Genomic DNA, 12116 nt, shown 5'->3' with positions numbered 1-12116 from the left:
CACGAGATGAGAGATCCAAATTTCGGTTCTGATCTGGCTGTGCTGAAAGGCTATGGGGGAGGGGAAGATGAGTGAGGACCCCATGGGAGTATAGACTGCCCCTTCAAAGCCACAGCAGTCATATTTTGCCTCTCCTGAAGACTCAACATGGTATACAAAGCGATGAATTGGCCCCAAAGTGTCTCCAGCTCCAAGTTCTGGATTCTGTTCAGGATTTATTTAACTGCACCTTCCAGACTGGGTGAAACCAGGCTTAATAGCAGTGACTGTGAGAGGGATCTCGGAGTCTTGGTGGACAACCAGCTAAATGTGAGCCAGCACTGTGCAGAGGCAGCCAAAAAAGCCAATGCAATCCTAAATTGCATTAACTGAGGGATACAATCAAGATGAAGGGAGCTACTAGTACCACTCTATAAAGCCTTAGTAAGGCCACACCTAGAGTACTGCATCCAGTTTTGGTCACCACAGTATAAAAGAGATGTGGAGACTCTAGAAAGGGTGCAGAGAAGAGCAACCAGGATGACTAGGGGACTGGAGGCTAAAACATACGATGAACAGTTACAGAAACTGGGCATGGCTAGTCTAGGGAAGAGAAGGACCAGGGGAGACAGGATAGCAGCCTTCCAATATTTGAGGGGCTGCCACAGAGAGGAAGGGGGTCAAGCTATTTTCCAAGGCACCCGAAGGCCAGACAAGGAATAATGGGTGGAAACTGACCAAGGAGAGAGATTCAACCTGGAAATAGGAGGAACTTTCTGACAGGGAGAACAATCAGCCCATGGAACAGAAGTTGCCTTCAGAGGTTGTAGGAGCTTCACCACTGGAGGCTTTCAGGAAGAGACTGGGCTGCCATCTGTCAGAAATGGTGTAGGGCCTCCTGCTTGGGTGGGGGGTTGGACTAGATGACCTACAAGATCCCTTCCAACTCTCTTAATCTATATCCAATGCCCACATCTACATTGGGTGGGCCACCTATAAGCAAGACAAGTCCGAGGCTCAAGAGAAAAACAATTTTAATGTCTTCATTGCTTTCTCTCCTTCTCCAAAGGCTCAGAGAGGTCAGTTATTGGCCATGATCATCTCTGCCCAGTCACGCAAGACGTTGACCCGGCCATAGACAGCTGGCGTTGTGACCGAGCAGCGGCCGCTACCCCAAGAAACGATGCCCACCAACTTCCAAATGTTGCCCTTCTGACACACCAGGGGTCCGCCAGAGTCGCCCTGCAGATATCAAAAACAAATAAAAAGGATTTGAGTTTCTTGGAGACCCCACTTTTTCCCCCATGAGGCAGAATTTTAGGGGTGGGATTGGCCCCAGTTTTCCCCACTTGGCATCTGAAAGCCAAAAGATCTGGCCAGTTCAGCTGAAATGTGGGCTTAAAGCATGTTGCACTTTAAGAACTAAGTTAGTGAAAAACCCAACAGCTTCATTTGTGCCACCTGCTAAGCTCCTCTAACACAAACCTGGTTAGTTTCTATGTGGCTTGTGTGCAGAGAAAGAGTGCAGAGAAGAGCAACCAGAATGATTAGGGGACTGGAGGCTAAAACATACAATGAACAGTTGCAGGAACTGGGCATGGCTAGTCTAGTGGAGAGAAGGACCAGGGGAGACAGGAGAGCAGTCTTCCAATATTTGAGGGGCTGCCATAGAGAGGAAGGGGGTCGACCTGTTTTCCAAAGCACCCGAAGGCCAGACAAGGAATAATGGATAGAAGCTGAACAAGGAGAGATTCAACCTGGAAATAAGGAGGAATTTCCTGACAGGGAGAAAAATCAACCAATGGAACAGAAGTTGCCTTCAGAGTTTGTGGGAGCTTCATCACTGGAGACTTTCAAGAAGGGACTGGACTGCCTTCTGTTAGAAATGGTGTAGAGTCTCCTGCTTGGGCAGGGGGGCGGGGGGTGAGTTGGACTAGATGACCTACAAGGTGCCTTCCAACTCTGTTAATCTGTTAAATCCATCTATTTTAAAACCAATCTCGACAACTCTAATCCTTTGCTGCCCTCTAGTGGGGATTTGGAGGACTCCACCAGCCCAAATATAGCAACTTCTTAAAGCTGCTGAGGTTTAGATTTTTGCAACCCCAATAGGAGCAGCCTCAAAAACAGAGATAAGCAAATGGAGGAGACTTGGGGGTGTGTGTGTGTGCTCACCATACATGAAGAAGAGCCTGCTGAACCCGCGCAGATCATCGAATCAGTGATTTTGTCGCCCCAAAATTCCATGCACTGCTCATTGGACAGGAGAGGCAGGGCTGTCTGTTGCAACTTGCATGGTGTGTCGAAAGCTGCGAGAGAAAAGCTTAAATCAGCAGCCAGAAGGTTTCCAGTGTAAAGGATCTTATCCATCTTTGGCTGCTCTCTGGCCTCCTGCAAACTCAGAACTCACCCCAGAAGGCTGATCAGCTGCTCTGTGTTCACTTTTTCTTAGCCTCCCCACCCCCCCACCCCGATTCCTCTGTGCATCATGCTGGAGATAAAACAATACACCTTTGGCCTATTGTTGCAACCTGAGGTGCTTGCAGTGAAGAGAGAGAAATATGCTGATCTTCCTGTTTCCCCTGCTTTCCCATTAGCTGAATTTCAAATGTAAATATTTCAGGGCAGGATTTAAGTTTCTGTAGTTCAATGCCATGCAGAAAATAATTTTGTGGAGTTGACCGTGATGGTGAACCTATGGCACACGTACTACAGGTGGCATGCAGAGCCATTTGTTAGGGCACATAAGGCATTGCCCTGTCAGCTCCAGAGCACATGTGTGTGCTGCCCAGCTGAATTCAACCTTCTTCTCCGGCTGTTTTTCGCCCTCTGGAGGCTTCCCTGAAAATGGAAATTCGGGAATGAACTTCCAATTTGTGCGTTGGGCCATTTTTCGCCCTCTGGCTCAGGAGGGCCTCTGGGGGTGGTGGGCGGGGGGGCTGTTTTCACCTTCCCCAGGCTCCTATAAAGCCTCTGGAGCCTGGGGAGGGTAAAAAACAGGTCCATCACGTGCCAAAAGCAGGGGGGTGGTCGAGGGTCGCACACGCATGGGTGTGAGGGGCCCGCATGCATAGCATTATGGATGTGGGCACACCCATGCACGACCTCCCTGCTCTCCCTCCACTTTTGGTACATGATGGGAAAAAGGTTAGCCATCACTGGGCTAGGAGAAGCTAACAAGCTTCTCTTCTCTCTTCTCTTCTTTCTTCTCTTCTCCCCTCCCCTCCCATTCCATTCCCCCTTCCATTTTCCTTTCCCTTCTCTTTCCCCTTCCCTCCTTTCCCTTCCTTTCCTTCCCCTCCCTTTCCTTTCCTTTTCTTCCCTTCCCTCCCCTCCCTTTTCTTTCCTTTCCCTCCCCTTCCTTCCCCCTTCTCCCTTCTTCTCCCTTCCTTCCCTTCCCTTTTCCTCCCTTCCTCTCCCCTTCCCTCCTCACCAATCCCCTCCTTCCTCTCCCCTTTATTCCTGTCTCACCTTCACCCTTTCCCTTCCCTTGGCATTCAGGTGCCACCTATTCCTTCAGGTTGTACAATATACCTCCCAACTCCTAGGTGAAGTGAGGAGAATAAACCCTCAGCTTTCCTTCACAAACTGGGAGCAGAGATCCCTTCTCTCGATCCTGGAGATACTGGCTGCCAGGAGAAATCGGTGGTCTCCAGACAGACAGGAACTTGTGGGACTGAGGGATGATGAGCCTCTTCATTTTGATGACTCCAATTCTCCAACTTATGGGTTGAGTTGCAGAGATATTTTGTACTGTGCTAGCTGGTCCCTCTGCAGTTGTGCATAACATAAAACTCCAGGTGACTTACATGGACCTAAGGAACCTTTCTTGGGAGCAGAAGAAGACTCTTGCCATTGCTACCTTCTAGATTTTGTCCATCTACTGTAATGCGCTCTACATGGGGCAGCCCTTGAAGAGCATTCAGAGACTTCAGCTTATCCAGAATGCAGCTGCGCGAGCGATTGTGGGTGCACCTCGGTACACCCACGTCACACCTATCCTCCGCAAGCTGCACTGGCTGCCTGTTGGACTCCGGATGTGCTTCAAGGTGCTAGTCGTTACTTTTAAAGCCCTACATGGTATCGGACCTGGGTACTTGAGAGACCACCTCCTGCCAATTACCTCCCTACGACCAATTAGATCCCACAGATTAGGCCTCCTCCGAATACCATCAGCTAGCCAATGTCGACTGTCGACCCCTCCGGGGAGGGCCTTCTCTGTGGCTGCTCCGGCCCTTTGGAACGATCTCCCCGTGGAGATTCGGACCCTCACCACCCTTCTGGCTTTCCGCAAAGCTGTCAAGACCTGGCTATTCTGGCAGGCCTGGGGCTGATGAGTTCCCAGCCCCACTTGAATCGCTGTGACTGTTGTGTTGTTTTTAATCTGTTTTGTGTATCTTGTTTCTGTCTTGTTTGTTTTTTGTATTTCCCCCTTCCCCACTTGTTTGTTAGCCGCCCTGAGTCCCTCGGGAATAGGGCGACATACAAGTATAATAAACATCCAACATCCAAACATCTGGCCATGGTTAGCCAAAGCTGCTTAGGTGAACCCTCTTTCCACCACTTCCCTACTGGCTGAGCTTACTCGTTCTTCTGCACACTGGTTTCTATCCAAAGCAGAAGGAAGAAGCAGACCCCTGAATAGCCAAGATTCCTCTCGGACCCACCATTGTAACGTGTCTTGCCCCAACCACTGGTGACACAAAGGTCTCCGCTCTTGAACGAGTCTGTGGCATCGGTCAGGCACACGGGAGACACTGTCTCAGTGAGCGTGGCAGGCGTGGCCAGCTTGATGAGGGCGATGTCGTTGATGATTTTCCCGGAGTCCCACTCAGGATGGACAAAGACCTGGTGAGAGAAGAGAGAAGCTGTTAAGGCTGCAGGAAGGGGATGACGAAGATTGTGGAGGAAGTCCAGGAGTTCGTTAGGTCCCTCCTAGCTTATCTTCGCTCGTGGGTTTGCCCATCACCCTTTGCCAGCCTTTTGATTTCCAGATCAGGGAATCAAAGGTATGATGTGAACACTACTTTTGGAATGAAGCTGTAGTAACAGAATGTAGAATAACAGAGTTGGAAGGGACCTTGGGGGGGGGGGTCTTCTAGTCCAGCCACCTGCTCAAGCAGGAGACCCTATGCCTGTGATGGCGAAACTATGGCACATGTGTCAGAGATGGCACACAGAGCCATCACCAGCTGCTCTTCTGGTTTCTGGCACCAGCAGATGCCAAAATGCCAGAAAATGGTCTGAAAACACCCTGAAAATGTCCCAAAAAGGCCCAAAAAGTAGCCTGAAAATGCCCCCCAAACCCCCTGAAAATAGCCTGGGAAATGGCTTCAGCCTCCAGTCCCCTAAACATCTTTGTTGTTCTTCTCTGCACACTTCTTAGGATCTCAACATCTTTTTTCTATCATGACGGCCAAAGTGGATGCAATATTCTAAGTATGGTCTTACTAAAACTTTATAAAGTGGTACTAATACTTCACGTGATCTTGACTCCATCCCTCTGTTAATGCAACCTAGGACTGCGTTGACTTTTTTGGCAGCTGCTGCACATGGCTGGCTCCTATTGAAGAGATTGTCCACCAGGACTCCAAGATCCCTCTCGTTGTTCCTGTTTTTCTTGCTTAAGTGTGAAACTTTTCTTTACACTGAATTTCATTTTCTTAGAGGGGGCTCAGGGTTCAAGTCTGTCAAGATCCATCCTGTTGTGGCCCAGCAGGAGCCATTGGAGCTGCAAACAGACTTTGCCAGTAAGGGGCCAGCTCTGGAAGAGGTGGAAGACCCTGGACAGGGTTCCAACTCTGAGCAGGGCGCAGAGAGGCTGGTTGGCCACCAGGAGGCGCCTGAGGCATGGAACAGTGGTGAGAGCAAAAGGGAGTGTGCTCCTAACGTCAGGCCTTGAAGTAATGACGAGGAGACAAGGGAGGTGGTCTTGGATGCCTGGCAACGTCGGGCAGATCGACATAGAGAGCAGCTATGCAGTTACAAAAGATAATTGGACTCAGGTGGTTGTAATTAGGCTCCTCGCAAGATTGTATTTAAGGAGAGACTCGGGGAGGAGTCTGGTTTGCAGGATTCAACTTCATTTTTAACACTGGAGAAGCTGTTATCTGTCTCTGTCGAAGTCTGAGTCGCTGCCAAGGTTCTTATCTGTTTATTGTGCTTGGCTTTCAGCCACCAAGGTTTTGGTTTCCAGCTAATAAAGTGCTGTGGCATTCCAGCTAAGCTTGTCTCGGCATTCGTTACTGGACAGAGGAGGGGGTCAGAACACATCTCCATCTTGAGCCGCTCTCCTGGAATATTGGCTATTTCTGCTAGTTAAGTGTCATCTGCAAATTGGATAAGTTCCCCTTCTCACTTCTCATCTAAACCCTTTATGAAGAGGTTGAAGAGTAGTGAGCTTAAGACGGAACCTTGTGGTACCCTACTACATATTTCCCTCCGTGTAGATGTAGTTCCATTAAGGACTACAGGATGAGTGCAGCTGGTCAGCCAGTTGTGAATCCAGCCAGTGGTGCTGCTGTCTACCACACATTTTTCTATCTTCCCAAAAAGTAGGCGGTGGTCTACTACTATGTCTTAAAAGTACTTTGACATCTAGCAACCTCACCCACCTTCTGAACTGCCAGCTTCTGTATGCCCTCTTTGGGAGAGCAGCGGTCAAATTCTCCAAGTACCACGACATCCCTGGTCCTGCAGGAGGCAAACATAAAGTGAATGCCAGGCGCACATCACGAAAGCATGGGCACAGCACAGCTTGCAGAAGTGGGCAGGTGATTTCAACAACCCAGGCTTGGGAATGTGGAATTACGTCAGTGGTGGGTTCTGGATCCTGGTGAAACCGGTACGGTGCAATGGGGCCGGGCGTCCACCACATGCACACATGCAGCACACGCATGCATACTTACCGCCCACGATGCTCCACTCCTCGGTGGAGCATCACACAGGCTGCCGTACGCTCTGTGCATGTGGGCGGAAGCCCCGATCAGCTCAAATACAGGTAAGGACGGTGGGTGGGCAGGTGGCCCCTCCAGAGCACCGTACTGGAACGGTACCTGGTGCTCCAGCAGGCACCAGTACACCCGTACCAGGGCGTACCTGTCGTATCCTACCACTGAATTAAGTACCCAAGAGCTCGCAAACAAACAAGCTGAACTCCTAGAGCAGGGGTATCAAACTCGATTTCATTGAGGGCTGCTTCAGGGTTGTGTTTGACCTTGGGGGGGCAGAGTGGGCGTGGCCAGCTCAACATCACTCATGTTGAGGGCGCCTGTGGTGGCCCGAGCGCTCTGCCAGAGGAAATGGGCTCCTGAGCTCTGTTTATGGCTGTGACGACCTCCTGCAACCCTCTGCCAGCCAAAACAGAGGTCAGAGTGGCCGTACGTACCCCTCGGGAGCTTCGTTTTCACTGGCAGAGGGACTGCAGGCTATCCTTTGCTGTTTCCAATGCGGCCCCTTGAGCCAGATCCAATGCCTAATTTCCCCCACAGCAAGGAAGAAGGTGTGTTACTCACGTCACCCCACAATGGGCAGCTGTCACCACCCAGTTCTCGTTCACCAGAGACCCACCGCAGAAATGCCATCCGCTTGCCTCCTGCAAGGAAAGCCAACACAAAGACAGTGTGAGACCCACGTCAGACTGTAGTTGGCAAAAGACACACATTGCGTGGCCCTGCAGAGCTGTTGTGAGCTAAACAAGGCCATGATGCATCCAGCACTTGGAGTCTCCAGGTCCTTCTGCCCTGACCCCTCAGGATTTAACTGCCTTCCTCCCTAAATGGGGTTGAGAATCAAGCCCATTAGAGTAGAGTAGAGTAGAGTAGAGTAGAATAGAATAGAATAGAATAGAATAGAATAGAAAAGAATAGAACAGAACAGAACAGAACAGAACAGAACAAAACACGCTGGAAGAGACCTTGGAGGTCTTCTAGTCCAACCCTCTGCTCAAGCAGGAGATCCTATACCATCTCAGACAAGTGACTGTCCAGTCTCTTCTTAAAAGCCTCCAGTGATGAAGCACCCACAACTTCTGAAGGCAACTTCTATTCCACTGGTTCATTGTCCTTACTGTCAGGAAGTTTCTCCTTAATTCTTCTAGGTTGCTTCTGTCTTTGATTACTTTCCATCCATTATTTCTTGTCCTGCCCTCCAGTGCTTTGGGGAATAATTTGACCCCCTCTTCTTTGTGGCAGCCCCTCAAATACTGGAATACTGCTAACATGTCACCCCTAATTCTTAGACTAGCCATGCCCAGTTCCTGCAACTGTTCTCTATATGTTTTAGTCTCCAGGCCTTTGATTAGTGGTGGGATTCAGCCGGTTTGCACCTATTCGAGAGAACCGGTTGTTAAGTTTCTAAACAGTTGGGAGAACCGGTTGTTGGAAGAAATCTCCTTTTGTTTTTTCCCACTTTACAGAGCTAATTCTGTAAGGAAGGCAGGAAGGAAACCTTCTGGTGTTGTTTCTTTATTGCCCTGCTTACAGAAACTGCCTCTCCGGTTAACCCTCATTACATTGTAACAGCTAAGGTGAAGCGCCCATCGACCTGAGTGACGTTGAGTTGGCCACACCCACCCAGTTACTTGACCACCAAGCCCCACCTACCCAGATGGTCATTAGGGCAGAGAACCGGTTGTTAAATTATTTGAATCCCATCACTGCCTTTGATCATCTTAACTGCTCTTCTCTGAACTTTTTCCAAAGTCTCAACATCTTTTTGGTAGTATGGCGACTAGAATTGTTTGCAGTACTCCAGGTGTGGCCTTACTAGGGTTTTATAGTACTAATCTGCAAAAGCAGAACTGACCCCTTAGATTCCAGTCTTTCGGTAAAACAGGCGAGGGCCACCAATCTGAGTGAAATAAGGAAATAAAAAATGCAGGGGTGCCATGTCACCCTTTGATTGAAATTCCAATTAATAGAAAAAATTCACACATACACATCCATACACAAAAATAACACAGCCTTTAAAAAAAAAGAAATTCCAGGTTTTTCTGGAGTTGAGAGTCTAGAAAAAGTGCAGAGAAGAGCAACGAAGATGATTAGGGGACTAGAATCTAAAACATATGATGAACGGTTGCAGGAACTGGGCCTGGCTAGTCTGTGAAGAGAAGGACCCAGGGAGACAGGATAGCAGTCTTCCAATACTTGAGGGGCTACCAGAGAGAGGAGAGGGTCAAGCTATTCTCCAAAGCACCTGAAGGCCAGACAAGGAATAATGGATGGAAACTGACCAAGGAGAGATTCAACCTGGAAATAAGGAGGAATTTCCTTACAGTGAGAACCATCAACCCATGGAACAAAAGTTACCTTCGGAAGTTGCGGGAGCTTCATCCCTAGATGCTTTCAGGAAGAGACTGGACTGCCATCTGTCAGAAATGGCGTAGGGTCTCCAGCTTGATCAGAGGGTTGGACTAGATCACCTATAAGGTCTCTTCCAACCCTCTTAATCTATATCCAATGCCCACAAAAAGCAAAAGATCGTGCTATCACAACTGCCATTGTGGCATTTCAGACCAAACACCACAGCTATCCCTGCATGGGTTTGTTTTTTTTTTCCGGCAGGGGTGGAGGGGAGAGGAGAGAAAAAATGTGGAATAGGCTGCAGAAAGGGAAGCACAGAAGACCAAGCCCTGGGGGCTCCAATCTGCAATTAAAATAAAAGGGAAACTGGGGAGACCATATGGAAGAGGGAAACGAAGGAGAAGGCCATCTGGAGGCCTCATAAAACATTGGGCAGAAGGTGTGCCAAGGATATAATAAAAGCTTTGGGTGGAGACGCTTGGCTGTCCCCTGTGCTACTGTGTAGTAACTCATTTGCACATTGAAAGGTTGCCTGAACAGATACCTGATTCTACTGAACTCGTAACAGATTAACAGAGTTGGGATCTGGTAGGTCATCTAGTCCAACCCACCGCCAAGCAGGAGACCCCACACTATTTCTGACAGATGGCAGTCCAGTCTCTTCTTGAAAGCCTCCAGGGATGAAGCTCCCACAATTTCTGAAGGCAACTTCTGTTCCATGGGTTGATTGCTCTCACTGCCAGGAAATGTCTCCTTATTTCCAGGTTGAATCTCTCCTTGTTCAGTTTCCATCCATTATTCCTCATCTGGCCCTTGGGTGCCTTAGAAAATAGCTCAACCCCCTCCTCTCTGTGGTAGCCCCTCAAGTATTGGAAGATTGCTATCCTGTTTCCCTTAGTCCTTCTTTTCATTAAACTAGCCATGCCCAGTTCCTGCAACCATTCATCATATGCCTTAGCCTCCAGTCCCCTAATCCTCTTTGTTGCTCTTTAGGATAAGTATTTGGACTCAGCTTCCGCTCTGTGGCCTGTGCATTCTGTGCATGGTCAGAGGCTCTGCAACCTCTTAAGTCAAGCCCTGCAACATTGAGGAAGCCAGACTGCAGTTGAAAGCTTCTGGAAGAGAAAGCATTAAGCAAGAGGCAACGCAACCATCCTTCCCCATGCCCATTACCTGTAAAGATGCCTGCCAAGGCCACGATCCGGGCATTGCATCCTCTCCATTGACGATACGGGAGTAGCCTGTGATGACGGGCTTAATGGCAGGGTTCCCGCAGGCTGGAAGCAACAGAGAAAATCATCTTTCCCAATTCTACAATTTTCTTTGCGTTGAGGTAAAAGGAAAGATAAAGGTAAAGGTTCCCCTCGCACATATGTGCTAGTTGTTCCCAACTTTGTGGGGGCAATGCTCATCTCCTTTTCAAAGCCAAAGAGCCAGCGCTGTCTGAAGGCTAGTATGACTAAACACCGAAGGCGCACGGAACGCTGTTACCTTCCCACCAAAGGTGGTCCCCATTTTTCTACTTGCATTTTTACATTTTACATTCCAACTGCTAGGTTGGCAGAAGCTGGGATAAGTAAGGGGAGCTCACACCATTATGCAGCGCTAGGGATTCGAACCACCAAACTGCCGACCTTTCTGGTCGACAAGCTCAGCATCTTAGCCACTGAGCCACCGTGTCCTTATGAGTTAGTGGCCATCGATCTCAACCTGGGAATGGTACAGATGGAAGCAGCCAGGATCTCCTTACGATGGACGCAGCCTCTCCACAGTCATGGGATCAAAATTTGGGCACTTGGCAGCTGGCATGGATTGATGACAGATACAGACTCCTGGAACTGTGTCCTCACCATCTGCAATCTTCCCAGCCAGCCAATGACAAGCAGAATCCATGGGGGGGAAGCTGCATTTGTTTAACGACTGTGTGGTTCACTTAACAACTGTGGTACCTTACTTAGCAATGGAAATTTGATGACTATCTATAATGGCACTTCTATATTCAGAATGGCATGGCATGGCATGGCATGGCATGGCATGGCATGGCATAGCATAGCATAGCATAGAATAGAATAGAAGCGAAGCTGGAAGGGACCTTGGAGATCTTCTAGTCCAACCCCCTACTTAGGCAGGAAACTCTGTACCATTCAGACAAATGGTTGTCCAATCTCTTCTTAAAACCTCCAGGGTTGGAGCATTCGCAACTTCTGGAGGCAAGTTGTTCCACTGGTAAATTGTTCTAACTGTTAGGAAGTTTTTCCTTAATTTCAGGTTGCTTCTCTCCTTGACTAGTTTCCACCCATTGATTCTTGTTCTACCCTCAGGTGCTTTGGAGAATAGCTTGACTCCCTCTTCTTTGGGGCAACCCCTGAGATATTGGAAGACTGCTATCCTGTCTCCCCTGGTCCTTCTTTTCATTTAACTAGACATACCCAGTTCCTGCCACCATTTTTCATATGTTTTGGGTCTCCAGTCCCCTAATCATCTTGATGGTTCTTGCCAGCTATTTGGCTGACCAAACCATGGATACTTCAGCCAGGGGTGGGGAGGACATCCCTCACCTCAAGGACTGTAGAAAAATTCACAACAAGCAGGATACTTACGGGGCGGCAGGGTAAAAGCAACTGCAGAACTGAAAAATGCCAGGCAGGGTAAATACCACAACACAGCCATGTTTGAACCTTCTGAGTCGGAAGGTTAGTAGAAGGAAAGCTACAGATGCAGCTACTTTTATATAGTGTGTAGGAACGTTTACAAAGGTTTGTATAGCCAGCATACGACTTTCTGCTAAGTTTTCCACTGCAGCCTGTGACCCTGGAGTAGTCTAGGACTCATACG

The 12116-nt window shown here is 48.8% G+C and overlaps 1 protein-coding gene across 1 annotated transcript; it reads right to left on the bottom strand.

Annotated features, from left to right (window-relative positions):
• Positions 1–996: 996 nt before the first annotated feature.
• LOC106539016 (chymotrypsin B) lies at positions 997–12040 on the bottom strand. The gene is made up of 7 exons (XM_087728701.1): positions 11882–12040; positions 10455–10558; positions 7494–7573; positions 6594–6672; positions 4647–4827; positions 2155–2288; positions 997–1221 (listed from the first exon to the last, which is right to left on the bottom strand). Exons 1-7 carry the CDS (start codon positions 11949–11951, stop codon positions 1060–1062), a joined length of 810 nt encoding a protein of 269 aa, XP_087584827.1. The 5' UTR covers positions 11952–12040; the 3' UTR covers positions 997–1059.
• Between the last annotated feature and the right edge of the window lie 76 nt (positions 12041–12116).

Source organism: Thamnophis sirtalis, unplaced genomic scaffold (assembly GCF_051295495.1).
Source record: "Thamnophis sirtalis isolate CommonGarterSnake01/CBP01778 unplaced genomic scaffold, rThaSir2_p1.2 scaffold_14, whole genome shotgun sequence".
NCBI classification, from domain to species: domain Eukaryota; kingdom Metazoa; phylum Chordata; class Lepidosauria; order Squamata; family Natricidae; genus Thamnophis; species Thamnophis sirtalis.
The sequence above is the reverse complement of the archived record's forward strand: the minus strand, read 5'-3'. Positions and strand labels throughout refer to the sequence as shown.